At 40.6% G+C, this 19,008-nt stretch overlaps 1 protein-coding gene across 7 annotated transcripts in view; it reads left to right on the forward strand.

Annotated features, from left to right (window-relative positions):
- Positions 1 to 19,008, forward strand: part of LOC149455491 (E1A-binding protein p400-like) — a 201,517-nt gene that overhangs the window by 15,694 nt on the left and 166,815 nt on the right. For 6 of the 7 annotated variants that reach the window (XR_016314044.1, XM_089686148.1, XM_089686151.1 and 3 more), the window contains exons 3-6: positions 5,753 to 5,819; positions 11,085 to 11,189; positions 11,323 to 11,651; positions 13,381 to 13,632. Coding sequence is in view for 6 of the 7 variants with exons in the window: in XM_089686148.1 (XP_089542274.1) it covers positions 5,753 to 5,819; positions 11,085 to 11,189; positions 11,323 to 11,651; positions 13,381 to 13,632 (753 nt within the window). In the remaining variant the exon portion in view is untranslated. The remainder of the gene's footprint in view (positions 1 to 5,752; positions 5,820 to 11,084; positions 11,190 to 11,322; positions 11,652 to 13,380; positions 13,633 to 19,008) is intronic. The other variant, XM_089686149.1, reaches the window with a different exon arrangement.

A 19,008-nucleotide genomic window follows, 5' to 3' on the forward strand; every position in this document is an offset into this window, starting at 1 on the left:
TTCTGCATCCTCTTAGAGCAGAACGAGAACTTCTACAAGGTTTAGACCTCATGTACATTGCTGCTCCTAAACATGCATTTAGGAGCTTTTGGCCAAAGCCCCTGAACTTAACTCAGTAAAAGCCTATGTGTCCATGTACACATAGGCTTTTACCAGAATTTAGGAGCAGCAGAGTTAGTAATAGAGAGGGGAGTTAAACATGCCTCTTCTGAATGCAGAATAATCTCATTCAGGAGAGGAGCGTTTTGGCCAAAAAAAGGCTAAACGTGGCAAAAACGCATGTAAACGCAGCTAAACGTTAGCTGCATTTAGCGCTTAGGCGTTTATCCATGTCAATAGAAAATACTCTGGTCAATCAACTGATTAAATGTCCAAGCACTAAACGCGGTGCCACGTTTATCATTTTTCTGCTGCCAGGAGAGTTTAATGACTACGTGAGTTTGTGTGTACATGAGGCCTTAACCAGTGCTCTGCTGAACACTGATAGAAGTCACAATACTGCTCTAACTGCTGATGAGAAAAGCTATTTTAGTAGTTTATGTTTACTAACATAACTGCATTTCCATATTCTGTGGGAGACTGAATATAGTGAATGCCGGGTCCTGGGTTTAGTATCGCTTTAAGAGCTGACCTGTGACCTGTGCATACTTTCTTTGCTATCTCTAGAGTTCTCCCATTTCTTATCATGGACTACAGAATCTTTTTTTTTTTTCCCTGTGTTTCCCTGTGTTGTGGAGATGAGGAGAGCATAAGGGATCTAGCAGTTTAGCATATTTTTCTGTGATACTCACTGCTTACTCTTGCTCAGAAATCGGTGAAGGTCAGATCCCATTATTGCACACGTTCCTAATTCACAGGCAAGACACTCTGCTCATTTGCAGATGCACAGGAGTGTCACTTATTCTTAATGGGCCCCCACATATTGGAAAAAGTGATGCGTTTTTGAGTTTTTAAAATCTTATGGTGCTGCAGCACCATGCGATTCTGTGTAGCCGTTTTTTTAAAAATGGGTTGGGAATAGGGATGCACCAAAATATCGGTGGCCGAAATTTATCGGTCAGAAATAGTGTTATCAGAATCTTGGCGATAGGGAAAAAGGTGCCAATAATGGCTGCTGAACACGCACAAATTTACTGCGATTTTACCACATTTAAAAGCATCAAAATGCAACACGTACGTTTTTGCATGTGCATTTTGATGCATTTTTTAATGCGTTTTGCGTATTTATTTTTTTGGCCAACTTGTTGCTGGGCAGATTAAAAACGCAAAACACATCAAAATGCAACACATGCGTTTTTTTATGGGTTTCCAATGCAGTCGGCGTTTTGTCTGCTTTGCAGAGTGCTTTTTGCATTGCATTTTGCTTTGTGTTTTTTGAATTTTCATTTTTGGCCAACTTGTTTCTGGGCAGATTAAAAAAGCAAAACGCATCAAAAACGCAACACGTGTGCTTTTTTGATGTTCCAGTGCATTTCAGCCCTGGTTAACACCAATGCGGTTTGTGTTTTGTCTGATTTGCAGTGCTTTCTGCATTGCATTTTGCTTTTTTTGATGCGGTTTTTGAAAGTTTTTTTTTTTTCTTTTTTGGGCCAACTTGTTGCTGGGCAGATTCAAAACACGAGACGCATCAAAAAATGCAACACGTGCATTTTTGCTGCTTTTTCAATGCATTTCAGGCTTGGTTCACACTTTTTGCAGTGCGTTTTCGCATGCACCTTTTTACGCATGTTTGATGCATTTTGCACATAAAAATGCAAAACACATTAAAACACGCCAAAACCGCACTACATGCATTTTCTGAAGTGCCTCCTTTGAAGTCTGTTGAACCAAAAACGCAACATTTTGCGGTTTAAAATAGTCCTTGACTCTTTCCAATAGCAGCTCAAAAAACATAGATGTGAATGTGTCCTATAGGAAACCATGCTAAATGGACTGTAGTGCATTTCTGCAAAAAGCACTAAAAAAAGGCATTTGTGTGAACCAGGCGTATATATATATATATATATATATATATATATATATATATATATATATATATATATATGTGTATGTATGTATGTATGTACATGTGATTTGCATTTCTGGGTAGGGGGCGTACATGCCGCCCTACCCACGCCACTATTGGCTGCTGGACATGTCAGTCACCGGGTCCTGGTTGGCAATTCTCGGCCGGGACTCAGTGAACGTCGGCAGAGCTGACAGGGATAGAGACCTTTGTGTAAACAACACAGGTCTCTCTCCTGTCAGCAAGGACATGCTGCTTTGTATTTCTCTGCACAACAGAGAGATACAAAGCAGCATGTCTCTGTAGTAAAACACAACATAGCACACTGTTATCCCTTTGATCGCCCACATATTAACCCCTTCCTGCCCAGTTTCCTTAGTACAGTGTCAGTGCTTTTAATTAGCACTGATCACTGTATTACTGGCAGTTAGTTCCCACCCAGTGTCAGAATGCCCACCGCAGTCCCGCTATAAGTTGCTGATCGCTGCCATTGCTAGTGAAAATAAAATTTAAAATTCCAGTATATATACCGCCATTTGCAGGCACTATAACTTTCACGTAAACCAACTATTATACACTTATTGGGATTTTTTTTCTTAGCAAGGACATAAAGCAGAATACGTTTTGGCCTAAATTTATGAAGAAATTAATTTTTTTACTATATTTTTTATAGTAAAAAGTCAAAAATATTTTTTGTTTTTTTACCAAAATTGTCAGTCTTTTTTTTGTTTATAGCGCTAAAAAATATCGCACACGTGATCATACAGTGAGGAACAGAAGTATTTGAACACCCTGCGATTTTGCAAGTTCTTCCACTTAGAAATCATGGAGGGGTCTGAAATTCACATTGTAGGTGCATTCCCACTCTGAGAGACAGAATTTTAAAAAAACGTTCAGGAAATCACAATGTATGATTTTTAAAGAATGTATTTGTCTTGCACTGCTGAACATAAGTATTATAACACCTGAGAAACAGCAAGAATTCTGGCTCTCAGAGACCTGTTACTGTGCCTTTAAAAAGTCCACCTCTACTCCACTCATTAATCTAACTTAGTAGCACCTGTCTGAGCTCTTTAAAGACACCTGTCCATCCCATAGTCAGACGCCAACTACTACCATGGGCAAGACCAAACAGCTGTCAAAAGACACCAGAGAGAAAGTTGTGGACCTCCACAAGGCTGGAAAGGGCAACGGGGCAATCGCCAAGCAGCTTGGTGAAAATAGATCAACTGTTGGAGCAATTGTTAGAAAACGGAAGAGGCTAAAGACGACTGTCAGTCTCCCTCGGACTGGGGCTCCATGCAAGATCTCACCCCATGGGGTATCATTGATAAGAAAGGTGAGGAATCAGCCCAGAACTACAAAGGAGGAGCTGGTCAATGACATGAAGAGAGTTGGGACCACAGTTTCAAAGGTCACTGTCGGTAGAACACTACCCCGTCATGGTTTCAAATCATGGATTGCACGGAAGGTTCCCCTGCTCAAGTCATCACATGTCCAGGCCCGCCTAAAGTTTGCCAATGACCATCTGGATGATCCAGAGGAGGCATGGGAGAAAGTCATGTGGTCAGATGAGACCAAAGTAGAACTTGGTCTAAACTTCACTCATCGTGTTTGGAGGAAAAAGGATGAGTTGCATCCCAAGAACACCATCCCTACTGTGAAGCATGAGGTTGGTAACATCATGCTTTGGGGGTGCTTTTCTGTGAAGGGGACAGGACGACTGCACTGTATTAAGGAGAGGATGAATGGGGCCATTTATTGTGAGATTTTGAGCAACAACCTCCTTCCCTCAGTCAGAGCATTGAAGATGGGTCGTGGCTGGGTCTTCCAACATGACCACGACCCGAAGCACACAGCCAGGATAACCAAGGAGTGGCTCCGTAAGAAGCATATCAAGGATCTGGTATGGCCTAGCCGGTCTCCAGACCTAAATCCAATAGAACATCTTTGGAGGGAGCTGAAACTCCGTGTTGCTCAGCGACAGCCCCGAAACCTGACAGATCTAGAGGAGATCTGTGTGGAGGAGTGGGCCAAAATCCCTGTTGCAGTGTGTGCAAACCTGGTCAAGAACTACAGGAAACATTTGACCTCTGTAATCGCAAACAAAGGCTTCTGTACCAAATATTAACACTGATTTTCTCAGGTGTTCAAATACTTATGTTCAGCAGTGCAAGACAAATAAAGTCTTTAAAAATCATACAATGTGATTTCCTGAATTTTTTGTTTTAATTCTGTCTCTGAGTGGGAATGCACCTACAATGTGAATTTCAGACCCCTCCATGATTTCAAAGTGGGAGAACTTGCAAAAGTGCAGGGTGTCCAAATACTTCTGTTCCTCACTGTATACCACCAAAAAAAAGTTTTATTTTTGGAAAAAAATGACATAAATTTAATTTATGTACAGCGTTGCATGATCGCGCAATTGTCAGCTAAAGTAACACAGCACCGTATCGCCAAAAAATGGCCTGGTCAGGAAGGGGGGGGGGGGTAAATCCTCTGGAGGGCAAGTGGTTAAAGAGATACATTTTTCTTGAGCTTTTCTTGTGCCTCTTTTTTTTTTTTGCAAAAACTGCTCAGTGTGAAGGCAGCCTATTGGCTGAAAAAGGTGCTGAAAATACATCCATATTCATTTAAATTCATGTTATTAAAACAGAGTTCCAGTTGAATAAAAAAAAAAAAAAGTCAGCAGCTACAAAAACTGTAGCTGCTGACTTTTAAATAGACACCTGTCTCTTGGTCCATTGGTGTCCTCACCATGGCTGATTTCACCAGCCGTCTTCTCTCCTTGTCGCCGGCATCTTCAGTGTGGGCACCCGGCTTTGACAACTTGCGGCTTCGAGTAGCGCTGCACTTTGTGAACGGTCCCGTAGTCTTCTGGGACCTTTCATGTTTCCCAGAAGACTACGGGGAGGGGAGAGGACAACTTCTGATCACCTTAGGTGATTGCACTGGAAGTGGGAGCGGGTACCTGTCCAATTCGGGTACTCACTCCCCAAAGGTGCCAATCCTTAACGGATGGCAGGGGACAAATCCTTAAAGCAGAACTTCCCCTTTTGGGTGGAGCTCTGCTTTAATTGAAAAATCGAATATAATACAATCATATTTAAAGAAATATATATATTTTTTTCAAGAAACAGTCTATTTCGGTTTTCGGCCAAATGCATCCTGAATTTTCTATTTCGGTCCTACGATTTTCATTTCGGTGCACCACTAGTTAGGGACTTTTTCCTCGTGTTTCCCCACACAATATGTGCATTGTGTGTGTAAGAAAAAGTGTGCTGTGTGAGTACTCAACGTGGATCACGTGGTTATTGAAACAGGGAGTAAGTGCAGATGTGACTGCAAGGTGACACTACGTGGGATTAATGACTAAGATGTGCTTCAGTATGCAGTACAATGTCATTTTATTAGTATATAAAACAGGACATTGTGCCATGTAGACAGCATACAGTATATTTATAATTTGAGTTGTTATATTATAATTAGATTTTTTTGCATAATCGGTGCTATTTGATAAATACTGTCTTTTAAGGGACTGAGCTGAAAAGCTCTGCCATACAGTTTATTACCATATGAAATTATTGAACACTTAATCCATTATGCAGAAAATGTATATCTTTTGTAATTGTTCATAAAAATTGGTTTTGGTTTGTTGTATAGTCATGATGTATACATATTATCACATAACTTAAGAAATTGATGTGTATTTGTTTTCTGAAATTAAGAGCATTATTTTTCTTTTAGCCTTTGGATACTCCTGCCAGCCCATTGTCAGAAATTCCAATTGCCATGGAGGCCCAGACTTCTCTTGGTACTATTTTTATTATTATTTTGGTAAAAAGACCTGACAAACTATATCTTCTTGGTGTCTGTTCATATATTCATATTAAAATGGAAAACAAAAGTCTTAGGCCCATCTCAGGTGGGGCAGCAGACTCTGTTCTGATCTGCAGGGTATCCGCTCACAGATCCTCTGCTGATTGGAGCAGAGTGGGTGGATGACACATCTGTGTCCACTGTTTATGTAGAGAAAGTGGATACGGACAGAGCCCGCTCTGCTCTATGAGTGTAAACAGATGATGGACCCCCTTCTGTGTTTGTTTTTGAGGACTGTATTGGACCTAGAGGTAGGCGAGTGTAAACAGACACAAGACCATTTAAACTCACTTCTCCAAAAGGGTGAATGGACCATCCGATCAGGTTTGCCTGAAAAATTCACAGGTGGACCTGATCAGATCGTATGAAAGGGGCCTTAGGTTCTTAAAGGGTAACTGTACTGTGAGTTAATATTCAGCAAAATCCCCACTCCCCACTCTTTCAGATGCCCTCATAACTACCAGGCAAGATTTCCATCCAAAATGGATGCGTCTGCCTCTGCCTCTGCGGTACTGCGTATATGAAAAAAACATCAGACTGCACAATTATTACAATCACACCAGGGAGCTAGCTAGTACTATAACTCTCCACCCCAATGTGTACCAATAACAAAATAGGTAGTGCATGCTCATCTCCAGGACTTCTCCAGAGCTTCCTCCATCCTCTGGAACTCTACCCCAATTTATCACACTATCGCCTACTCTGCTCACTTTTAGGTGATCACTGAAAACCTATTTCTTCAGGGAAGCCTTTCCTGCCCTCAGCTAATATTGAAGTCTTCTACTCCTCCCACCAGTCCATCCCCCACAGTTATTACCTTTTGTATCACTAGCCCCTCCCTCCTAGATTGTAAGCTCCAAGGAGCAGGGCCCTCCTAACCCTCTTGTATTGAACTGTATTGTTGCTGTATTGTCTCCCATTATATTGTAAAGTGCTGAGCAAACTGTTGGTGCTATATAAATCCTGTATAATAATAATAATAGTGCAGCGCCACCCTTATTAAACTCAATTCACAAAAAAAGCACATCTTAAAGTTCACATATAAAGTGTTGGATAACCAAAATACTGTGAACAATCCATAAATGTATGTACACAAGATAAGAAATAGCTCCAGTTCAGTTGAGTCCACAAGGTGTACCTACTCCTTTAAATTGGGGCAGCACAGTGGCTAAATGGTTAGCACTTCTGCCTGGCAGTACTAGGGTCGTTGGTTCAAATCCCAACCACGGCACCACCTGTCTGGAGTACTCCGGTTTCCTCCCACACTCCAAAGACATGCTGGTAGGTTAATTGGATCCTGTCTAAATTGTCCCTAGTATGTGTATGTATGAATGTAAGTTAGGGACCTTAGATTGTACGCCCCTTGAGGGTTAGGGACTGATGTAAATGTATAAAATACGTACGTGTAAAGCGCTGCTTAAATTGACGGTGCTATATAGGTACCTGCAACAAATAAATAATAAATAAATAAATTACTCACTGAAGTGCAGCCCAATCACAAGTGTTACTCTAACCTTCACATTCTAATCTCTCATGGAAATGAAGTCTAACATGCTTGATCAGTCATCCAGATCAAAAGTTGTTTCTAGGTTTTCCAGAGGAGAAATTCCTCTGCATGATACTTATCACCGCATATGCATCCTTATGAAAGAAAAAAAAAAACTGTCCTAGTGCTCTGTGAATACTTTATTCGGCAATAATAAGGATTAAAAACGCTCACAAGCAGAGTAGTAAAAAAGCACAAGTCAAATGGTTTACATTCCAATATACAGTAGATACACTAACAAACTAAAGTACAACTCCAGCTAACACTGCAGTTACAGAAACCTTTTTTATTTATTGTTTTGGGGGGGATAAAGAATTTACATGAATAAATAAAAGCTGATCATTGTAAGCACTCCTGTTGTTAGTAAATGGTTTGTCTCAACACTGATACTTTTGCATGAGAGCTTGTTCTGTTGAAAAACAGCAGACTTACTGGCTGCATCACCAGATGAAAATACAGGAAAGAAAGCATAAAAAAGAAAACTAATGCAGCCACCACATCTAAGTACTGGCAAGCTGCAATAATAATAAAATGTTTGCTGTTGGGTTTACTGCTTTAAAAACATTTTTAACTCGCATGACAATAATATGAACTGTTTTGGGTTCCTTGGACTGGGAGATTTAGAGGATGTATACATGCATCTATAGTTACTGACCTGATACAGTAGTTTCGGGTCCATGGTCACATGATTTAAATAGCAATGTATTATTTAGAGCACAGTTGTTAGGTTCCCATGGAAACAAAGTCCGGATGGAATACTTCCAGGTCTGGTAATCATATGGCTGAGATGTGTGTAAAAGTATTTTAGGTAAATGAGTAGTATTTGTAAGTGTGACGGTGGCATCAGGTTCCTGTCAGACAGATGCTGTGATTATATTGACACCCTGGCTGCTTGGGATCCTTGAGAGTAGTGAGCTGTGCAATTGGTGCCATCCTTTTGGGTCACATATATTGAATTGTTTTAACACGTGATTTTACTACTCTGCTTTTGAGTTTTTTTAACTGGTTCCCGCCTGGCAGGGCTTGACAGATCCCTGGCGCAAGGTCACCAAGGTGACCAGAAATCGCAATCTGGTGCCTGGGCAGTCACCCACTGAGCTCCTCACCTTCTCTTCGCCATTGGCTGCGTTTCACATGCCTACCTTGTGTGGGGGAGAGATGAGCCTGTTTGGGTAGCCTATTAGCCTCTACCCTTTCCATTGGCTGGAGCTTCCCTCCCCCTTTTGACCCTCCCCCAATCGGGAATTAAGTTGGGGATGGCAACTTCTCTGATTGGCTGACCGGGAAGATGGCGTACGGAGGTGCCTACAGTGAGTCATGGCTCTGCCTGATGACCGAGAGTGACCTGGCGGAGCTCTGGAGGTGGGGGGCCCGGAAGTTGGCCAAATTCTACTCCCTAGGTGAGAGGAGACACCTCTGGGGCCCCACCAACAGAAACCGAGGAGGAGGGACAATGTATGGGGAGGAGGGACACTGTGTGAGGAGAGGGGTGGACACTGTGTGACAGGAATATATGACTTTGACCACATTGCCCTAGCAATAGGACAGTTCTTAGAGCTGTGTGTTGCTATGAGAAGCTTTTATATTTCATTGAACGTTTCCCTTGTATCTTGCATGTGTTTCCACCTTTATATCAGTGTTGTTGGGTGTCTGCACCAATGAGAGCAGTTATCATCCTCATCTGTGAAGTAAATGTGATTTATTATCCAGGTGAAGTCATATATCATTATCTGTTTCTAGTAGATCAGGAAACATGACTTGCAGGAGGGGGCACCCCCTTAGATACACCTCCCATTAAATCAGTCACCTTATATTAATACTCCAGCGCACCCCCCCCTTTCAGACTCCGTTATATTAGTATCTCTCTATATTAGCACCTCCCCCCACATACATGCACACTAGATTAGATTCCCTTCATAGTAGCACCCGCCTTAGAGAAACCTCGCCCCCCCCCCCATTATATCAGAGTCCCTTTTTATTAGCGACCCCCTGTAGAGATGAACGGTTCGCCATCTCTGCCACCAAAAACAAAACCCTGCCAGCCCCAAAAAAATTGCTCCTAAGTTTTTGGCTGGTAAAGAGCCAAGGACATTGGCGCTTTACCATGTGATTAGCTGTGTGCAATCACAGCTGACCACATGTAAACAAATGCCGGTTATCAGTATTTCCTTTCCTCAGTGCTGTCACTGTCTGAGGAAATGAAAGCCGATAACAGTCTTTCATGTGACAGGGATATTTACACTGATAATCGGGGCACGGATTATCAGTGTAGCCCCATCAGTGCCCATCGATGCAGTCTCATCAGCGCACATCAGTGAAGAATAAAAATTACTTATTTGCAAAATTTTATAACCGAACCAAAGAAAAAGGTTTTTTTTTTTTTTTTTTTTTTTTTTTTTTTTTTACCCCCTTCCTTTTTTTTTTTTTTTTTTTTTTTTGTTTAGCAAACCATTAAAAATCCAGTGGTGATTAAATACCACCAAAAGAAAGCTTTATCTGTGCGTTGAGACAAACCATTTACCAGTTTCAGGGGTTCTTACAATGATCAGCTTTTATTCATGTAAATCCTTTTTCCCCCTCAAAAAAAAGGTTGCCGTAACTGCTTGCATATCTGCAGCGTTAGCTAGAGTTTGGCCTTAATTTGTTAGTGTCTGCTAGTAAATCTGCTAGTACATCTAACACTTCCCTCTCTCCAGACTGAAAATGCTACTGTCCAGAGGTGCCCCATGTGCTCCTTCATCCAGAGTGTAGGCACTCTGGTGTGTTACTGGCCAGATCACTAGGTGAAAATGCCTTAAAAAAACTGATGCAGCCACCATATCTAATGATTGGTAAGCTTCAGTATATTACATTTTTGGGTTTAAGCACTATGAGAGTTTTTTTTTTGTTAAGCATAGATTGTCATGAGGAACATGTAGATGGGGACCCCAATTTAGTCCTTTGACAAACAGTTTTTTTTAGAAAAAAATCTCCACACCCCCAAAAGATGTATGCATACCTTTTGTGGACTAATCTGGATGGGGACATTATTTCTTATCTTGTTGAGCACATACTATATTGCCAAAAGTATTGGGACAGCCCTCCAAATCATTCAGGTGTTTCAATCACCTCCATGGCCACAGGTGTATAAAATCAAGCACCTAGGCATACAGACTGCTTCTACAAACATTTGTGAAAGAATGGGTCGCTCTCAGGAGCTCAGTGAATTCATGCATGGTACCGTGATAGGTTGCTACCTGTGCAATAAGTCCATCCTTGAAATATGTCCACGATGACACATGGGGGTTTATTTACTAAAGCTGGAGAGTCCAAAATCAGACTCCCTTCTGCATAGAAACCAATCAGCTTCTAACCTCAGCTTGTTCAATGAAGCTTTGGCAATGAAACCTGGAAGCTGATTGGTTTCTATGCAGAAGGGAGTCTGATTTTGGACTCTCCAGCTTTAGTAAATAAACCCCATGGTGGCTATGAGGATGCTTCTCTGCAGCAGGCTCTGGAAGGTTTGGGAAGGTAGAATGAATGCAGCATGGCCCTAAGTGTAAGGCCAAAAAGTTCACAATGTTACACTACGAAGGTTCCAATTTGTAAGATATACTTTTTTGTTTTTTTACCTATATACATACAACATTTTTCTCTCCTTTTTTATGTTGATAGACTTGGCGCAAAACCAATTTCTTGATTCCAACTTCTTAGAATCCAGTTCCCAGTTACAAAATGTTACACATTCGGCTCCCCATCAGCAAACAGCTGGCAAACTTGGTAAGCAATTTGAAGGTATGATAAAAATGTAAAATGTACATGCATTGGCTGCATTAAGCTGTTAGAAACATTTTATAATATAAGGTTTATGAAATTATAGCCTATGTATTTGTGTCTTTTCTTCCTCTTGCAGGTTCCTCTAGTGCTGCTATTGGAGTACCATCCTCTCAACACTTGGCTGCCCTGGGTAACAAGCAAACTGAAACTACTAAGGTTTCTGTGGTACCAAACACTACTGGCTCTCAGCCAGGCAAAACTCCAGCTCCAAGAGTTTCTGTCTCTAATGTGCCCACCAGTACACATCTAACTCAACAGCAGCAGCTCTTCATTGATTCTCAGCCTTCCAAAGGAAAACCTCAGGCTTTTACCATTCCAATCTTACATTCTGCCCAGAATCAAAGCTCTCAAGGTCAAGGGATGTTGGTAGATCAGACGTCTTCCTTGAAATCATCCTTGTTGCCGGTATGTGAAGGATATATTACAAACACTCATATGAGAAGGCCATACATTGTACACCATATCAGCATGTGGCTCTAAATGAAACCGTGTTCTGTCTATTACTGAAGATTTTTTATGTCCAAAAGAATAATCCAGATGAATCAACTTGAATATTTTATGTGTACTTTTCATCAGCCAACAGTTGCCTTTGTGGTTAATACTTTCTATATGTTCACATGTAATGAGGACGTTGTGAAGCTCTGAACTAGTTACACTCTATACTAATAATCTGAATAAATTTTAATCAACTTGTCTAAATCGGTTATCTTTAAAATGACACCAAACAATATCTTTATTCTCCAAAAATCATGTATACACATCAACTACTCAGCAGCCCTGTAATCTGTTTTTCATTAAATAATTTCTAAGTCACAGTTCACACTGGTGCGAGTTGTCATGCGACTTGACAGATCAAAGTCGCATGACCGGTCGCACCCTGTTTACAGCTATGGAACCATTAAAATCTGTGCAACTCTGAAAAGGGTTCCTGCACTATTTTTTGCAGTTGCATGTGTGACTTACATTGACATCTGTGCATGAAGTCGCACTTGGTGGCTTTGAAATCGTGCTGAAGCAGTGCGATTCCAAAACCACATTCGGTGTGAACCAAGGCTTACTGTGTGGGTTTTTTTTTTTTTTTTTTTGTCTGTCTCCTTGTAATGCCCTTTGTGAGCACTTGAACCTCTCATTTTCCCCACCAATTCCATTTGGAAAGAGCAGTGCACGTTGTGGTCATGTGCACTGCTCTATGCATACTACAGTCCCCATTGTCCATACTACGTAGTCCATTTCAAGAAGGAGCAAAACATGGTGGCTACCTTCCTACAAGCAGTGACACCATGGAGAATGAATGTAGCCACCCTCTAGCAGAAACTCAGATCACTGCATCAACTCTAAATCAGCAGTTTAGTGTCAGTTTAATTTTAAAGATCATACAGAATGTGCAAATTAAATAACTAATTTAATTGAGAAAATTATATTAGAAAAAGTAATTTAAGGATAAGTTCACCTTTTTGGAGCATGTTACATGTGGACATCGGCGGAATTGGCTCTCATTCCACCGATGTCCCCTCACTCTGTGATTGTGGGCGAGGGATCTTCTCCCCTTTCCCGCTATCACTCTTTGAAAAGAATGCAGTGTGCAATGCTCCGCCCAAACAGCCGTATCATTTATTCACAGTTTCCTGTGAATGAATGAACTACAGCTACTGTCAGCTAGTGCGGCTGACAGCTTGTAGTTTCCAGTGAACTGTGGGGACGCTGGTGTGCGCTCTAGGTAGTTCATTGATTTTTCCTGCTCTCAGATAACTGCTTGACTAAACGGGGGCAGGCAGACAGCTGTATTGAGAGCCTGCAGGAGCCCTGCATTGTACCCGTGATCTGCTGATTACGGGTGCAATGCTCTGCACTCTCCAGACTCCCTGAAAAATAAATGCACATTTTTTTTAACTGGAAAAAAAAGTGCATTTATTATTATTTGTTTTTTAATGAAAAAGTGAACTTATCCTTTAAACAGAGTTATTTACTGCTGTTACAACAAAATCATTTATCTGTTCTAAAACATAAACCATATCTGTTACCATTTAAGCCTTTATCATAGTCACTTTTGAGGTATTTCTGGGTGTTTCTGAATACTTTTGGTTTAAGAAATGCATTTGGATGTTTTAATCTAGTCTGAGTTTAATTTTCCCAGCAGGTGCCTTCGTTGAAGCCAGGCTCTGATGTTGTAAAACCCTCAACTCCTGCCCCTTCCTCACCTTCTACCCCAGCCTGTATTCCAGAACCTGTCCTTTCAACAGCAGGTGTCTCACCGATGAGGATGATGTCCCCAGGGGCCAGCAAGGTTTTGTCACCTTCATCCAAATCACCTTTACCCCAGGACTCTCAGAGTTTACAAGAAGTTACAGATGACCTGCCGCAGGAAATGTCCAGACCATCAGAGCAGGTATTTTATAAGTTCATTTAACTTAAAGTCTTTGAGTATAGCAAATGGTTATTATGAAATGACCTGTTAATACCTCCTGTTGTAAGAAGGTTCTGTTCTACCTAAAGTGAAGGCTTTTTTTTTTTTTTTTTTTAATCATTTAGATATTGTAGGAAAGTGTTAGAATCCCTGTCAGGGAGTAACACTTGTTCTGGTACCAACAGTCTAATAATTTGTACCTCAGTTTAGAGAGATTTCCTCTTGTTTAGAGTTTTGTCTTCAGGAGAGTAAGGCTAGGTTGACACTAGCCCACATGGAATAACAGTATTTACCATGCGTGCAGCTGTCAGTGTCCATACCTATTAAATCGTCCAAGTACAGCAAAAAATCACATATGTTAACATGTAAATGTAGCTATCCAATACTAGATAAATAATGCGAATATAGAAGCAAGAAATGGTAATAAGGAATTGATGCAAAATCAGAAATGTTTACTGAAACACATGATATATAATAGAATCAATGCTTGAATGACAACCCTAGGCTAAAAAAAAAAAATATCACACTGTGAGATTAACTGCTTCCTGACCGCCCTATAGCAGAACTACTGCTACAGGGCAGCAGCGCTGCTCAAAATCGCGTGTGTGTGTGTGCGCGTGTGCGTGTCAATCACTGTTTTTGGTATAAATTATATTTCTACATGGCAAATAATTTACTAGCAGGTGTAATAGAAATCCAACAGAACCACCAGTCATGACATGCATGCTGCTGATTCTGTGTATTTGAATCACAAATTGAAATGGGCATGTTCAAAATAGTGTGGAATTCCATTAGTGAGGTCATTCATTCTTTGAAAAACAGGTGGCAATTATTGCCCTTATTTAAGGAAGGAAGGCAGCAAATGTTGTACATGCTGGTTACAGTGCATTTCTCTCTGAAATTCTGAGGAAAATGGGTCGTTCCAGACATTGTTCAGAAGAACAGCGTACCTTGATTAAAAAGTTGATTGGAGAGGGAAAAACATATAAAGAAGTGCAGAAAATGATAGACTGCTCAGCTAAAATGATCGCAAATGCTTTAAAATGGCAACCAGAACATGAGAGACGTGGAAGAAAGCGAAAAACTACCATTCGAATGGATAGGAGAATAGCCAAAATGGCGAGGACTCAGCCAACGATCAGCTCCAGGCAGATCAAAGAAGGTCTAAAGTTACCTGTGAGTACTGTTACAATTAGAAGACGCCTATGTGAAGCCAAGCTATCTGCAAGAAGCCCCCGCAAAGTCCCACTGTTGAAAAAAAGACGTGCTGAAGAGGTTACAATTTGCCAAAGAGCACATTGACTGGCCTAAAGAGGAATGGCGCAACATTTTGTGGACTGATGAAAGTAAGATTGTTCTTTTTGGGTCATGCTACCTTATGCTGAAGAGGAAATGCCCTTGAAATGGGTGTTCCAACAAGACAACGACCCCAAACACCAGTAAAGGTGCAACATCTTGGTTCCAGACCAACAAGATTGACGTTATGGAGTGGCCAGCCCAATCCCCGGATCTTAATCCACTAGAAAACGTGGCATGACATCAAAAATGCAGTTTCTGAGGCAAAACCAAGAAATAGAGAAGAACTGTGGAATGTAGTCCAATCATCCTGGGCTGGAATACCTGTTCACAGGTGCCAGAAGTTGGTTGACTCCATGCAACACAGATGTACAGCAGTTCTCAGAAACAGTGCTTATACAACTAAATATTAATTAAGTGATTCAAAGGAAAGCAAAATCTTCAAACATTTTTCAGTTTATATAGTGAATGTTTGAGTTTGTAAAGAAGAATACAAACCCTACAAATTTTTTGAACAGTCTAATATTAACTTTTCTTTAATTTTTTTTAGAGGAACAACACAAATTTGATATATTTTTCTTCATGTTTTGATTTGAAATAGAATGTGTAGTGTTCCCAATGCATTTGTGTGTATCGAAATAAAAGCTATTAGAAGGATTTTGAGCTTTATTCACTTTTTTCAACACACTGCTATTATTTTGAACACAACTGTGTGTATGTGTGTGTGTGTGTGTGTGTATGTATATATGTGTGTGTATACAGTGGGGATCGAAGGTTTGGACACCCCAGCTAAAAATTTGTATTAATGTGCATAAAGAAGCCAAGGAAAGTTGGAAAAATCTCCAAAAGGCATCAAATTACAGATTAGACATTCTTATATGTCAACAAAAGTTAGATCTTATTTCCATCATTTACACTTTCAAAATAACAGAAAACAAAAAAATGTCGTCTGCAAAAGTTTGGGCACCCTTCAGAATTTATAGCATGCACTGCCCCCTTTGCCAAGCTGAGACCTGCCAGTGTCATGGATTGTTCTCAATCATCGTCTGGGAAGACCAGGTGATGTCAATCTCAAAGGTTTTAAATGCCCAGACTCATCTGACCTTGCCCCAACAATCAGCACCATGGGTTCTTCTAAGCAGTTGTCTAGAAAACTGAAACTGAAAATAGTTGATGCTCAGAAAGCTGGAGAAGGCTATAAGAAGATAGCAAAGCGTTTTCAGATGTCAATATCCTCTGTTCGGAATGTAATTAAGAAATGGCAGTCATCAGGAACAGTGGAAGTTAAAGCAAGATCTGGAAGACCAAGAAAAATATCAGACAGAACAGCTTGCAGGATTGTGAGAAAAACAATTCAAAACCCACGTTTGACTGCACGATCCCTCCAGAAAGATCTGGCAGACACTGGAGTTGTGGTACACTATTCCACTTTAAAAAGAGATACTTGTACAAATATGGTCTTCATGGAAGGGTCATCAGAAGAAAACCTCTTCTACGTCCTCACCACAAAAATCATCGTTTGAACTTTGCAAATGAACATATAGACAAGCCTGATGCATTTTGGAAACAAGTTCTGTGGACCGATGAGGTTAAAATTGAACTTTTGGGCCGGAATGAGCAAAGATACGTTTGGAGAAGAAGGGGCACAGAATTTAATGAAAAGAACCTGTGTCCAACTGTTAAGCATGGGGTTGGATCAATCGTGCTTTGGGGTTGTGTTGCAGCCAGTGGCACAGGGAACATCTCACGAGTAGAAGGAAAAATGGATTCAATAAAATTTCAGCAAATTTTGGATGGTAACTTGATGGCGTCTGTGAAAAAGCTGAAGTTAAAGAGAGGATGGCTTCTACAAATGGATAATGATCCTAAACACCTCAAAATCCACGGGGGATTACATGAAGAGGTGTAAACTGAAGGTTTTGCCATGGCCTTCACAATCTCCTGACCTCAACATAATTGAAAATCTATGGATAGACCTTAAAAGAGCAGTGCGTGACAGACAGCCCAGAAATCTCAAAGAACTGGAAGACTTTTGTAAGGAAGAATGGGCAAAGATACCTCAAACAAGAATTGAAAGACTCTTGGCTGGCTACAAAAAGCGTTTACAAGCTGTGATACTTGCCAAAGGGGGCAGTACAAGATATTAACTCTGCAGGGTGGCCAAACTTTTGCAGACGCCATTTTTTTGTTTTCTGTTATTTTGAAAGTGTAAATGATGGAAATAAAATCTAACTTTTGTTGACATATTCTAAGAATGTCTAATCTGTAATTTGATGCCTTTTAGAGATTTTTCCATCTTTCCTTGGCTTCTTTATGCACATGAATACAAATTTTTAGCTGGGGTGCCCAAACTTTTGATACCCACTGTATGTGTGTGTATATATATATATATATATATGTGTGTGTGTATGTATGTATGTATGTATATATGTATATGTGTGTGTATATACACACACACACTTTTTAATTTCCAGGTAGAGGGCGCGCGCTGCCATTCGGCTACAGCTGTCGATCACCGGGTTCCCCCCAGCACCCAGTGATCGCTGAGGAACAGTGAAAGGGAAGAGGTCTGTGTGCAAACAGAAATCTCTGTTTGCACACAGACCTCACCATTATCACAAACAGGCTGCTTTGTATTGCTCTGCACAGCAGAGCAATACAAAGCAGCTTGTTTCCCTAGTAAAACACACAGCACACTTAGAACAGCACACAGTTAACCCTTTGATCACGTCAGATGTTAACAGCTTCTTTCCCAGTGTCATTAGTACAGTGTCAGTGCTTTTTTATTAGCACTGATCACTGTTTCAGTGTCACTGGGGATGTCAGTTGCAGTTAGCCAGTTCCCCCCCAGTGTAAGAATGCCCACCGCAGTCCCACTAGAAGTCGCTGATCGCCGCCATTAATAGTATTAAAAAAAAAAAAAAAAATTCCAGTGTATATATACCACCATTTGTAGGCACTATAACTTTCATGTAAACCAATTAGTTTACATGTATTGGGATTTTTCTTTTTTTTTTAGCAAAGACATGTAGCAGAATACATTTTGGCCTAAATTTATGATGAAATTAGATTTTTTTTTTTTTAAGTTTTCCTTTACTGGATGTTTTTTATAGCAAAAAGTAAAGTGTAAACTTGAATGCTTATTAGATTTAAGCATTTCAGGTGATGTGTATTTGTGTAATGAGGGAGGATGTGGCCTAAGGAGATCAACACCCTATATATAGTTTCTTTTCCTCAGGAAAAATGGGCTAAACAAGCGTTAACTGACTCTGCTGCCTCCCTCTGAAAGACTTTTTACAATTTTTGACTTTTCACTCTTTTAATTGCTAAGATATTGGGGCGTGATCACAGAACAGTCAAAATATTTTGTTGCAAATAGTCAAGAGGGATGCAAGAAACGTGGTGAGAAAAAAAACATGCAAATGAACTGTCAATGATTTGAAAAGAATCATTATCCTCAAGTGCTGCAGAATTGCAACCTACCTGGAGTGCCCAGAAATACAAGGTGTTCAGTGCTCAGCGACTTGACCAAGGTAAGGAAGGCTGAAACCTGACCATCACTGAAGACGACACATAAGTTGAAATGTCAAGACTGAGCCAAGAAATATCTCTAGATACATTTTTCAAAGGTTTTATGGACTGATGAGATGAGAGTGACTCTTGATGGACCAGATGGATTGGCCCGTGGCTGGATCCGTAACGGCCTGGTGTTATTAAAGATGAGTTAGTTGGACCTTTTTGGGTTGAAGGTGAACTTAAAATGAATTCCCAAACCTTTCTTTCTTCAAGCAGTGGTACAGGCAAAAGTCTGCATCTTTCAAGAAGACCATGATATTTATACAGGGCAGTGCTCCATCGCATGCATTGAAGTACTCCACAGTGTGGCTTGCCAGTAAAGGCCTTAAAGATGAAAGAATGACATGACCCCTTCATCGCCTGACCTAAACCTTATTGAGAACTTGTGGGCCCTTCTTAAACAGAAGATTTACGGTGAAGGAAAACAGTACACCTCTCTGAACCGTGTCTGGGAGGCTGTGGTTGCTGCTGTACAAAAAATTGATC

The sequence above is a fragment of the Staurois parvus genome, unplaced genomic scaffold (genome assembly GCF_062004578.1).
Source record: "Staurois parvus isolate SC_StPar_1 unplaced genomic scaffold, SC_StPar_1.0 ptg000392l, whole genome shotgun sequence".
In the NCBI taxonomy this organism is placed as follows: domain Eukaryota; kingdom Metazoa; phylum Chordata; class Amphibia; order Anura; family Ranidae; genus Staurois; species Staurois parvus.